The sequence below is a fragment of the Symphalangus syndactylus genome, chromosome 9, assembly GCF_028878055.3.
Source record: "Symphalangus syndactylus isolate Jambi chromosome 9, NHGRI_mSymSyn1-v2.1_pri, whole genome shotgun sequence".
Taxonomy (NCBI): Eukaryota; Metazoa; Chordata; class Mammalia; order Primates; family Hylobatidae; genus Symphalangus; species Symphalangus syndactylus.
Window position 1 is genome coordinate 75,495,701 of NC_072431.2, and position 12,238 is coordinate 75,507,938.

The 12,238-nt window shown below is 42.3% G+C and overlaps 1 protein-coding gene across 3 annotated transcripts in view; it reads right to left on the reverse strand.

Moving 5' to 3' along the window:
* The window catches only part of EGFR (epidermal growth factor receptor), a 191,386-nt gene that overhangs the window by 64,594 nt on the left and 114,554 nt on the right, over positions 1-12,238 (reverse strand). For all 3 annotated transcript variants that reach the window (XM_055293116.2, XM_055293115.2, XM_055293117.2), the window contains exons 2-3: positions 2,918-3,069; positions 1,866-2,049 (exon numbers count right to left, since the gene is read on the reverse strand). In XM_055293116.2, the coding sequence (XP_055149091.1) occupies positions 1,866-2,049; positions 2,918-3,069 (336 nt within the window). The remainder of the gene's footprint in view (positions 1-1,865; positions 2,050-2,917; positions 3,070-12,238) is intronic.

The window sequence follows — 12,238 nt, forward strand, 5'->3', positions numbered from 1 at the left end:
AGCCATGCACAAGTGGATGGAACTCAGGACAGGACAGGACTGGAAATACCAACAGGGCTGTCCAGGCTGCTGTGGCAGCTCAGACAACAGACCAAAGAGCTGAGAGAGAGCAGGGGGCCGGGCGAGGAGAGCACAGAGGGAGAGTCAGAGCCGGGCCTTCAGCACACCCCAGGCAGTGACTGCCAGGGGAGGGCCAGCACAGGTGAGGGAGGCTGCAGGAGCCTCTTCCCGGTGGCTTAGTGGAGGAGGCAAGCACCCAGGTGTAACGGAGGCTCACCCTGCAGCAGGCACTAGGTTAGCTGTTAATGGTATCACATTAATTAATCTGCATCTATACAATCCCAGCCTTGGTTTAAAAAACAATCATACCAAGGAAGTGGAAGGAGCTGCTGAGGCCTGTTCTTACAGTCATTTAATTTTCTGTACCACCTAGGAAGTATGTCACCATTTTTTAGCAGCCATGCCATCCACATTTTTGAAGACGAGGAAACAGAGACACGAAGGGATTGGAGAATGCGCTCCGGAGCCGTCTGGCTGCTGAGGGACGGTGCCGGGCAGGAACCCAGAGGGTCTGGCTCCGAGGTCCAGGCACCTGCACAGGCTGCCTCCCTCCGAGATAGCGTGTGAGGCACACCGTAGGAACCGGTGTACCAGGCCATCTCACAGGAGGCACGCACAGCACAAGCATGTGCGTGGCTGCTCTGAGCAGCAGGGGGTGTGGGGAACCACACAATTTTATAGTTGGTGAACCGAGGAGCCATGCCCGGAGGTGCTGGCTTGGGTCCCAGAGCTGCACCCCTGTTGGGCTCCTGTCACTCCCGATATGACCCCCTCTGCTGGGCACCCCTTTCATCACACCCCTTTCCTACCAGCACTGCCTCCCTGTCAGAACTTCATGGCAAAGGAGGGGCGTTGAGAGCCCTGGGGCAGAGACTGGTGGCCATAGCTGGCCTCTCCATTCACTAGCTGGGGGCCTCAAGGGAGTTACTTGACTGCCATTTATTTATTTGTAAAATGGCAGAGCACAGCCAGTCCCCGGCTTACCATGATTTAACATAGATTTTCGACTTTGCCATGGTGTGAAGGCAATACACATTCAATTAGCCCTGAAATCCGACCTGATATGACGCCTTGACCTTCAGCGGGGTCCAGCCAGATAGGATCCCATCATAAGTCAAGGGGCATCTGTACAATGCCTACTTTGAAGAAAGGTTGTGGGCATTAAATGAAGTTACTGATTTAACATTACTGGCCCCAAACCTACTGCACAGTGAGGCACAATCACTGCTGTCTCCAGTTTTTAAAAATCAACTTCCCCTCTCTTCTGTCATCCTTCATTGTTTCCTCTCACAGAAACCTCACATGTCCTGCTCACAAAAATTCAAAGTTCTAGAACACCTCATTCTCTATCCTTAACTTACACACGGCTTTCTGTGTAGCAGTGCGACTCTCAAGACTGTCCTCAATGTGGGTTGATTTTTACTGTATGTCTTTTATCCTTGAGGTCCAGGTAATAAGACCGGCAGTTTATTCACTGCCTATGCATATAGATTCATGATTCCTGCCCAGCTTGTCTGGTCATACTCTCTTTTACTCAGAATCTTTACGATTTCTTACTATCTCTCCGTATTTTTTCATGTCCATGGAAACACTGGTACCCCGCTTAAATCTTCCCATTCCAGTATCTGCCATCTTCTCAGTAACTTCCCCTGCAGTATCTTACACACAGCTGGCACTCAGTGCACGTGTACTGGATAAAAATAAAAGTCTTCTCTGAGGTGGAATTGAGTGACAAGCTCACTGGGAGCCATTGGAACTGCTCTCTGCATTTATAAATCCCCAGCCTTGGCATCCCAGCCTCTCACCCTGTAAATTTCTCATGGGCAGCTCCTTCAGTCCGGTTTTATTTGCATCATAGTTAGATAAGACTGCTAAGGCGTAGGAATTTTCATAGTACATATTTCCTCTGATGATCTGCAGGTTTTCCAAAGGAATCCGCTCCACTGTGTTGAGGGCGATGAGGACATAACCAGCCACCTCCTGGATGGTCTAAGAAGAGAAAACATAAATGCGTGATTTCTCTTTTGAGGAACTCCAGAACTCAAGGTCTAAAATGGGTCCAGGGAGCTCTAGGACACCCAGTTGAACGCTAATGCACACGAGTGCTCAACAAATGTAAAACAGGTAGATGATTGCAGTCATGGACACAGGAGGCAGCATGTCCACGATCTGCAACAATCCCTGCACGTTAGCCTTTGACCCCTGTGATAACGAGCAGTAAGCATTGTTCTGGAATACTGTGCTCTCATGCCGCACGGGGTTCAACACTCTCCAGTGAAAATGGAAATTAAAAAGAATTACTTTGTATCTGTCTTGCATTATTTCTTATTTAAAAAGGAAAGGTAAAAGAAAAACAGAAGAAGGCTAAGTAAACCCCATCCAAAGTTCAGTGAAACTCTGAAGCTTTCAGAGCTGGCTCCTATGGGGTCATTAGCGCCTATTGTGAAATAAGAATTCTGAGACCAGCTGGGTGAAACTCTCGATAGCTTGAAATCAGCTATGGTAGGAGTATTTACACAAAGGAAATAGGCAAATGGTGCAAAGCAGGGCTTTTAAAAAAAGTTTTTAAGAGCTAGTATGGCAGCACACCATGACTGAGGCAATGGTCAGGGATAAAGGTCAGTGTCTATGATGACAGTGGAACTCCAGATTAGCCTGTTTCTATTTGATATTCTTTTCTAGCTATTACTTGACACTAGCTGGTAAAATGGCTTTCTCATAAAACTCTCATTTGTAGCTCTGTAAGACTTGTCATTGCCATAGCAAAAATAAACACACTTCAAGTGGAATTCTGCCCAGGCCTTTCTCCACTTAGATTTTCTCCAATTTTATTTGTGTAGGAAAATCAGTCACCAACCTTCAAGAAGGAAAGATCGTAATTCCTCTGCACGTAGGTAATTTCCAAATTCCCAAGGACAACCTCACAGTTATTGAACATCCTCTGGAGGCTGAGAAAATGATCTTCAAAAGTGCCCAACTGTGTGAGCTTATTACTCGTGCCTTGGCAAACTGGAAGAAAAAGACAGATATCACATGAAATACTGAGAAATGCAGAAAAACTAAAATAAAACAGTCCTTAAAGGTCCAGGTAATAAGGCTAGCAGTTTCTTCACTCCCTCCACACAGAGACTCACCCACTCCTGCCCAGGTCATCTGTTCACAAAGCTTACTAACTTTGTGAGCTTTAGTGACTGGTAATACAAATTCTCACTAAAGGACACAGCAAAGCAAATGTCATAAAAGATTTTTAAGTTTATATAAGGTGCAATTCATAATAAGAGATAGCTTGTCCCTATAATGCATGGAATTACATTAAAATGCCAAAATAAAAAAATGTTGAAATTTAAAGGGGTGGGCGGTAGATGAAAATTCTATGAAAATCTTAAAGTCAGGATTAACCTGTAAGAGCTCCACTAGGCAAAAAATAAATTTCACAAGGTATTTCACTAATATAACTGCAGAGTTGAGTTAGTAACTATATAATGAACTTTTTACTTCTCAAAAACATAGTATGTCACATTGTGCGTGCAATGAATGTTTACAAACATAACATACACTGGGCAGTAGTGTACACAACACTGTACACCTAAAATCAGCGACAAGAGTGTAAATTAAAAACCTAACTGGCTGGAGATTAAAAATGTTATTCAAATGAATGCATCAAAGAATAAATCAAAGGTCTAACTGTAGAATATTCAGAAAGTAACAAACATCAAAATACAACATTTAAAAACACTCTCAGCTAGTGAGAAACCCACACATCCCTATGCTCATCCACACTCCCTGTTGATCCACCCAGCACAGGTGGAGGCACAGTTACTTCCCTCACCACCAGCACACAATCTTGTATGCTTGAGTCCCTAATGCTTCAAGGCATCAAACTTAATCCAGTAAAAAATTTTAAATTAAGGGACAAAGTTGGACCATAGAAATGGATGTGGTGATCCATTTTTAAAAGCAAAGGAGAGGATTATAATAAAGTTGTATTTACAGAACTAGCTCTTTGAAAGGCATGTTTAGGCAAGCATAACAAAACAGAGTCTTGGGGCTTTTGAGGCAGAGAGTGTGTAAAGGGACTATAATTTGAACCCAAATTATCTTAAGAGTGAAGAAATATGGCCTCTGGCTTTGGATGTTAGATTGAGCCTTGGCCAGTTTCTTCCTCATCTGCAAAGGCACTTCTGCAATCACAGTAACCAGGTGGTAGAGCACAAACCATGGCCAAAATCAATACACTGGCACTTTCTTCAACGCTTTTTACATGTGCATTTCTATTTTACAGGCTTCTTTGTTCCTTCCCCATGGGAATGATTCTAAAAAGTATCATCGGACTATCTGCCCTCGCAATGAGCCATGGAAATGAGCACATGTTCAGACAGCACATAACCAACTCAAAGCATTTACACAAACATTAAATATGAAGCAATCTTCACATCCTCTTTAACTCTGTGGGGATTTCCCTGTTCTTCGCTTCTGTGTTCTCATTCAATTTCAGTGATAACGATAACCTTCACATAGGAACCATGACAGTTGACAAGATGGAGTCCCTCTCTCCTGTCACCAGGGGCAGAATTATTCCATCATTTTTCCAACCATAACTCTGGATTGACCCAGTGTCTCTGGTCTGCTTTTCCCCAGGAGTATGGGGGAAATGAGGTTGCTGTTAATGCAACCTCAAGTTGGAATAATTGTATGGTTGTCTGCTACACATGCAGATAGGGCTAAACTGATTTCCCAATTCTAAGGTCCTTAAAGATGTCAGCACTGATGTAGGTACAAGGTTGTGACAATAACATGTGGCCTTTCAGTTAGCACACCTTGGAATAAAAGCTGCTTTCCCAGCTGACAGACTATGGCCTCTTAACTCTCATTCCAACTAGATTGGCTGTGGTCCAGGTAGCTGCAAGTGTTAGTTGGGCCCCTCATGCCAAACAGATGAACAGGGTCAACTAGAACCTAGGACTGGAACACGTTGCAGAAGAGTTTCTTCAGGATGCAGAGGGATGAAAACAGGCAGCTGCTTTCATTTTAAATAATCAAGGACGTCAGCTTGCAAGTTTCTCCCAGCTGAACCAAAGAATTTTTATTATTAAATCAAAGAATAAGTAACTTTCGTCAGTAAAATAAAGGAAAACATGCCATTTAAGATTAATCTATTATAGAAAACAGTATTAAAAAAACTGTACTTGTGCTTTTATTCATTTATTCAAAAAGTGCTAAATAAGCCCCAAATGACCCCCCGAAAGCCCCTTCAGGGCTTATTTAGCACTTTTTGAATAAATAAATAAAAACACAAGTATTAGAAGCACTTCATTATCAATGAAGATAATGACTCTTCATTGTCTACAATTAGCATGAGTAACTTTTATATTCAGAAAAAGATCCTGTATTTGGGAGACAATAACAACATTACATATTCTTGATGTAAATCTTAATTCACAAAACATTTTGGGAAGCAACTGGACAATTTGTTTAAACAAGTAAGTGTGCTTAAATTCTACATCATGATGATTCCACTTTGGGAAACGTATTCTGAGGAAACAGACCTTATGCAGAATGCTGCTCATTAATTTTGTTAATAATGGAAAAAATTGCAAAGAAACTTAAATGCCCAATTACCCAACATGTCTATTCTTGAGAATAAGAAGGCAGTTGGTATGCTATTTGATTCAATATAAGGCATGTCAATCTTGAATACTATCCTGGGTTAATTACTAAAGTATCAAAAGAAAACACATAAGGTTGTTTCTTCTGAGGCTTTCCCCTGTCACATACCCTAAAGGAGACAGCAGCATTTAAGTGAAATCTAGGATGAAGATCAGAATGACTTGGTCTAGGTTTTCTAATTAAAACAAGGTATTATCTTGGTTCCATCCTTATACCAAATATCTCATGTTAGAAATATAAAGCAATGAGAAAATTTAATGTGAGACCACTTATATGAGTAAGTTACTTAAAAATTACAGTCACAAATTAGGTAGATTTAAGACAAAACTGCAAAGAGCAAGAGGTTTTTAATTAATCTAAGATAAGGTTTTTGTTTAGCCACTTCCTTATTGTGTGACCTTGAAGTACTTCTCCAAGCCTTCTGTGCCACGCTTTCCTCAAATATGAAAATGGTGACAATAACATTGATCTCTGCTATGGTTTGAATGTGTTTTCCAAAGCGCATTTATTGGAAACTTAATCACCAATGTAACAGTGTTGAGAAGTGGAACCTTTAAGAGGTATTATAATTAGGTCATGAGAGCTGTGCCCTAAGGGATGGATTAATGCCATTCATGTAAGAGTGGGTTAGCTATCATGGGAGTGGGTCCTTGATAAAAGGATGAGTTAAATCCCCTTTTTCTCTTCCCCACCACCTCACATGCATGCTCTCTTGACCTTCCACCATAGTTTGACACAGCATGAAGGCCCTCACCAGCTGCCAAGCAGATGCCAATGCCATGTGCTTGGACTTCCCGGCCACCAGAACCATGAGCTAAATACATTTATTTTCTTTATAAATTACCCAGTCTGTGATATTGGTACAACAACATAAAATTAACTAAGACAACCTCCCAGAAATGTTTTGAAGATTGAATAAATATATAAGCTTTTGACTTTCTTTTATTAAAGTTAACTATTGAGAATGTGACAGTAACATAACATAACATGCATCTGGACTGATGTTAGGGGATGTCAGCCACTCTATGTTGTCTTAAGTTATTGTCTAAACTGAGCTGCTTTGATCTGCATATGGACTTACTCAAATGTTGGCCGTTAAACACAGTTACTTTATAGAATATTTATCAAATCAGAAAAGAAAGAAGAAAGAAAAATGAATACATAGTACTTTAAGAATTACATAAACATATTTATTTAAAACTAGGTATTTTAATAGTTTATTCAAAGAAAGAGTTGATATTACTTTAAGTCTATACATTTGAAAACCAGATAATTAGAAGTGTTTGCATCAAGTTCCATACAAAATGCTAGTGGTTTGCCCTACCCTTTGCAAATGTGAAGACAAATTCTACTGCATCAAGAGCAGCAGGCCCTATGACTTAGGTCTTCAAAGCACTAACTTTTTGTCCTAAAATTTTATTATGAAGATTTATAAATGTATAGAAAAGCTGAAAGAATTGTACCGAAAACATCCTTATGTTAGCATTTTACTACATTCACCTTATCACATATCTATTTATCTCTCTGTCAGATGTGGTCCTCTAGTCTGCTTTTGGATGCATTTTAAAGTAAAGTAGAGATATCACTATACTTCACATTGGCATATCACTAACCAGAGTTCAATATTAGTTTGCAGTCATCGTTGTTTTTAAGGTAACATCCACAAACTGTGAGAGGATTAATCTTAAGTGTAGCATTTGATGAGCTTTAACAAATGCACGTGCTGGAGTAATCTGAATTCCTGTCATGATCGAAACCCTGTCATCCCTCATGCCCCTCTCAGTCGATCCCTGCCCCCATACACCAGAGGCAACAGTGTCCTGATCCATTTTCACTACAGAATAGCTTTGCTTGCTTTAGAACATAGACGGACTCACACCACACTGTCCTCTTGAGCAAGCCTTATGTCACAGCACAGTAGTTTTGAGGTTCAGCTCTGTTGTTGTGCTCCACTTGGCTGTCAGGGGCAGGTTCAAGAAAGTGGATATAGGAAGTTATCTGTGCATTCTTGTTGGACATCTAGGGGGGGTCAGTGGTCTCATTATTATTTTTCTTAAGAAAATCCTCACTTTATTTTAACTGAAAATAAAAGCAATCTGCCTCCTTGAAGTTTTTAAATGCCTTTGGTTTTGTAGAGTAGGCCCTATGGCCTTCCTCTGCTATTATGGGGGTGTATACCTCTCTGCCCACAAGCCTGGGCAAATCTATACTACTTATTAAGACACAGTATTAGAACAAGTTTCTCCAGATTTGCCCAAATCCACTTAGATACTTAGAATTGTCTAAGTAAAAGTATAATTGTTTTAATTTGTTGTTTTCTCAGCTATGCATTAAAGACTGCTGAGGTATGAGCTGGGCTCTTGTCAGTCTCTCCCCTTGGCCTCGAAGTTGTCTCTGCTTCCATCCCTAGCCCAGATCTTCGCATATTTGCTTCCTTTGCATCTTCCAGGTAAGCTTAAAGGCCTACCCTCTAGAAAAGCCTGTTTTGCAACTACATTAGCTTAAGTACCCACCATTACATTCTGTCACATTATCCTGCATTCTCTGCTCCCTGGCAGTGATCACTACTTATTATTAAGTAGGAATAACTTAATAATAATCATGAAATTATTATTTGCCTATGAATTTGTTATCCATCTTTCCCTACCAGATATACAGATGGTCCTCAACTTTCCACAGGGTTATGTCCTAATAAACCCACCCTAAATTGAAAATAGCAGTCGAAAATGGCATTTTGTAGACATGATATGATTCAAAAACACAAAACACAATATCCCCAAAATGCTGGCGACACAATCCACTGTATAGTATCTGCTGTTTAGCCTCTTGATTGCATGGCTGACTGGGAGCTGTGGCTCCCAGCCATTGCCTGGCATCGCAAGAAAGTAACATATCAGACATCAACTAACCTGAGAAAAGATAAAAAATTCAACATTAGAAGTATGGTTTCCATTGAATGTGCATTGCTTTCACACCATTATAAAGTCAAAAAATCGTAAGTCAAACTGTAGTAAGCTGGGGAGTATCTGTACAGATGTGTGTGTGTGTGTACACATATGTGTATATATAGATAGCTTATTGGACCTACTGGTATGAAATGCACACACACGTTGCATTTATATTTTTGTGGTGAAAGCAATGGATGGCCATGTGACCAAAGTCTTGGATGACTTATCCTGGGTTTCTCTGCCTTTCTGGTTTCCGTGTGCCTGAGGGAGACAGAGGAAGAGGCAGGCTGTATGGGATGAGTGACAGTCCTCACCACTTTCTGGTTGGTCATTATAAAATATTTCTAGCTTAGTCATATATTTAATTAGGCTTTAAAGGCCAGAGGAGGATTTTTTTTCCTGCTTTCTTGCTGAAAGATTTAAGAAAATCTCAAATAAGATGGATCGATAGTTCATTTATAGGATGAACTTAAAAATATGTAAGGAAAATATAGCAAGTTTGCCAGAGGTTTCATTGAATCAGGATTGGTCATTTCTTTTGCTATACTAAAATCTCAAAATGAACATGTATACACATCTCAAATGTGCTCAAATGCACAGAAGCATGACAGGAGGAAGATACACCATGTTGTTAACAATGACCTTTTCTGAATGGCAAATTTCTGGGTGTTTTTCTTATTTACTCTACATAGTTTTTGTGTTTTTTAAATTTTCCATAGTGACCATGTATTACTTTATGCTAAAAAATTATCCAAAATTTAATTCACATAACAAATTTTATGTTTTTTCCTCAGTTGTTCCTTATTTTACCCTATTTTATTTCACAACTAATAAATAGTTCTTAGCTGATAGGCATCCAAAGATACCTGTCAAACTGAATTTGAATCTATATTGGAACTTGAAAATGCACATGTGATACTCAAAAAGTCCTTTTGAATTTCTGACAATCTGCCATGTTCATTACAATATGCCTTCTGGACTAAACATGCCAAGCTGTGGCATGCCCAACACAGCTGCAAACTAACGTATCTCTAATTAAGTTAACAAGCAGAAGACTTGAAAATAACGTCTCTTTATTTTGAGTTAGGGAACAGAGTACCCAAACTGGTGGACTTCCAACCCCGTGATTCTCCTTCTAGCCATTAAAAGAATCCCAAGCCAAGCTTGTGATTTGTAAAATATACACTAAGTAGAGTGAGAATAACTCTGTAGATTGTCCCCACCCTCTTGGGAGTTCACTGATGCTTCTGATCACAGGAAGGCCAGTTCACGAGGGACTGTGGAATACGCTTCCAGTGACATCATCAAACTTCTACAGTGTGAAGATTGTGATGGAACCATTATGGGATGATCTCTAGCCAGTTATCTCAACACGCTGGGTCTCAGTGCTCAGTGTACCCTGATTAACATGGGACCAGCTCTGTGAATTTCACAGGGCAGTTGTGAGCAGTACTGAGATCATGGACATGAAAGGGCCTCAGAAATCATAGATCTCTCTAAATATGAAGCATGACACTGAGGCTTCACATGGCAGCAACTATTGCGATCTATTTCTGCCTATGTGTCTTCAATGATACCTGTTCTACTTTCACTGATTTTTAAACTAATAATCTTAAATCACGTTCCATTTTTTATGGGTAACTGAATGGCTAGTAAATCAGAAATGAATTTGACCTGTTATTGGACTAAAAGAAACAAAATTGGGCTAAAAAGATTTCAGAAAGCAATACCTGTTGATCTGTTATGTATTCAATACAATAAATTCATTTTGAGTCCCTACTGTGTGCCTGGCAGCGCCCTTTGCCCTGGCAGGCAGTTTCTCATAATGTTTCCATTTTAAACACAAGGACACACAGGGAACAAGGCTCTTGGATGGAGGAAAGCAGATGATTTATCTGGAACTGAACCTGGATATGGCTGGGGTGGGCCTCACTGTGTCCTGAATCCTGGAACTGGACGTGCATGTGGCTGGGGTGGGCCTCACTGAACCCTGAGTCCTGGAACTGGACGTGCATGTGGCTGGGGTGGGCCTCACTGAACCCTGAGTCCTGGAACTGGACCTGGATGTGGCTCGGGTGGGTCTCACTGTGTCCTGAATCCTGGAACTGGACCTGAATGTGGCTGGGGTGGGACTTGCTGAGTCCTGACTCCTGAGCAGGGGACATTGGAGAAAGGACAGGCTGCTGGCTTGGATTCAAAATCCCTCTGTGTGAGAGGACAGACAGCAGTGAGCGTGCTGGGCCTGGCTTTGCTTCCTAGACAGAGCGTGAGTAAGCGCCTCCCTTCAGGCCAGCATTCTGCTTGTTTAATCTCTTCGCTGGGACTTTTGCTTACTCATGTTCAGGGGCTCTCTCTTTACACATGGGCATACTTTTGAAGTGAATAATACCACTTCCCCACCAAAAGTCTGTGGGCCAGGCCGGTGCTTGCACCCTGTGCCTCCACTGTGTCCAGGGCATCTGCCTTGCTGCTTCAGGGCCATGTGGCTCCTCCAGTGGCGCCTCAGACCTGCCAGGGAAGGGCAGTGCAGAGCCAGGGCAGCAGGAGCCCCAGCAGAGCTGGCCTCTCCCTTCCCGGCTCGCTGGGGAGCCGACAGCACCACGGAAACCGGGGTGGGACAGAATGGGGCAGTGTGGACGTGGGGACGACGGGGATTGCATGATTATCACCGAAGGTGAGCTCAGAGACATCTGGTAGAAGGTAGGGGGTGATACAGAATTCCTAAATGGGGTTGGCATCAAAGACCACTGCTCAAAATCAGCTTCAAAACCCGGCCAGCTGACTTCAGGAAGCTAGCTCTTTGTTCAAAGTCAAGACTGCCCTGTGCTACCTCCCTTCCCCTCTAACTTCACGTCCCTCTTTGTTACTGGAGAGCTTGTGAGCACCAGGCAGTAGAAAGGTGCCAAGGGCTGCTGGGGGCTGCAGACTGCACAGCCCAGCCCAGCCTCCACTACCCCAGCAGGCTCACTGGGCAGCTCACTCTTTCTTCCTCAGCTTTGCATGAGACAGCTCAGTGCTGCCTGCCAGGGTGCAACTCTTCTCTTCCTAGACAGGCCCTCACAACCGAAGGCATCCTAGCAAGGTGATGTGCAGGTAAAGAGAGGCAGGGCTGCCGGGAGTTCACCTCGCTGGGCGCAGTCCCACCCAGTCCACACACCTTTTCTCCTCTATCTTCTATTCAGCTCAGGCCCATGACTCACTCCTTGATGACAAAGGCTGAGTAATATTTCCCATATGGAGCTGTTTATTTGCTAGTTGTGCTGTCGCTCCAGAAGTCATGTGAATACCGAGCATGGCTGAGAAGCTCCGTGGCCAGGTGGAGTCAGCCACAGAGGTTGCACGATGACCCTTTGGTCAGGCTCACTCCACCCTGCTCTGAGATCCACACCAGGCACCAGAAGTTGCTTGTTCTTTTGTTCATTAATTCAACTACAACATATCTAGTAAGGTAGTGCGAAGGCAGCTGCTAAGGATGAATCAGAAGTACTCACTGCCCTGAAGGAATACGTGACTCCTTTGGGGAGGCAACTTTACACATGAAACAGTCATAGGACATCTCAGAG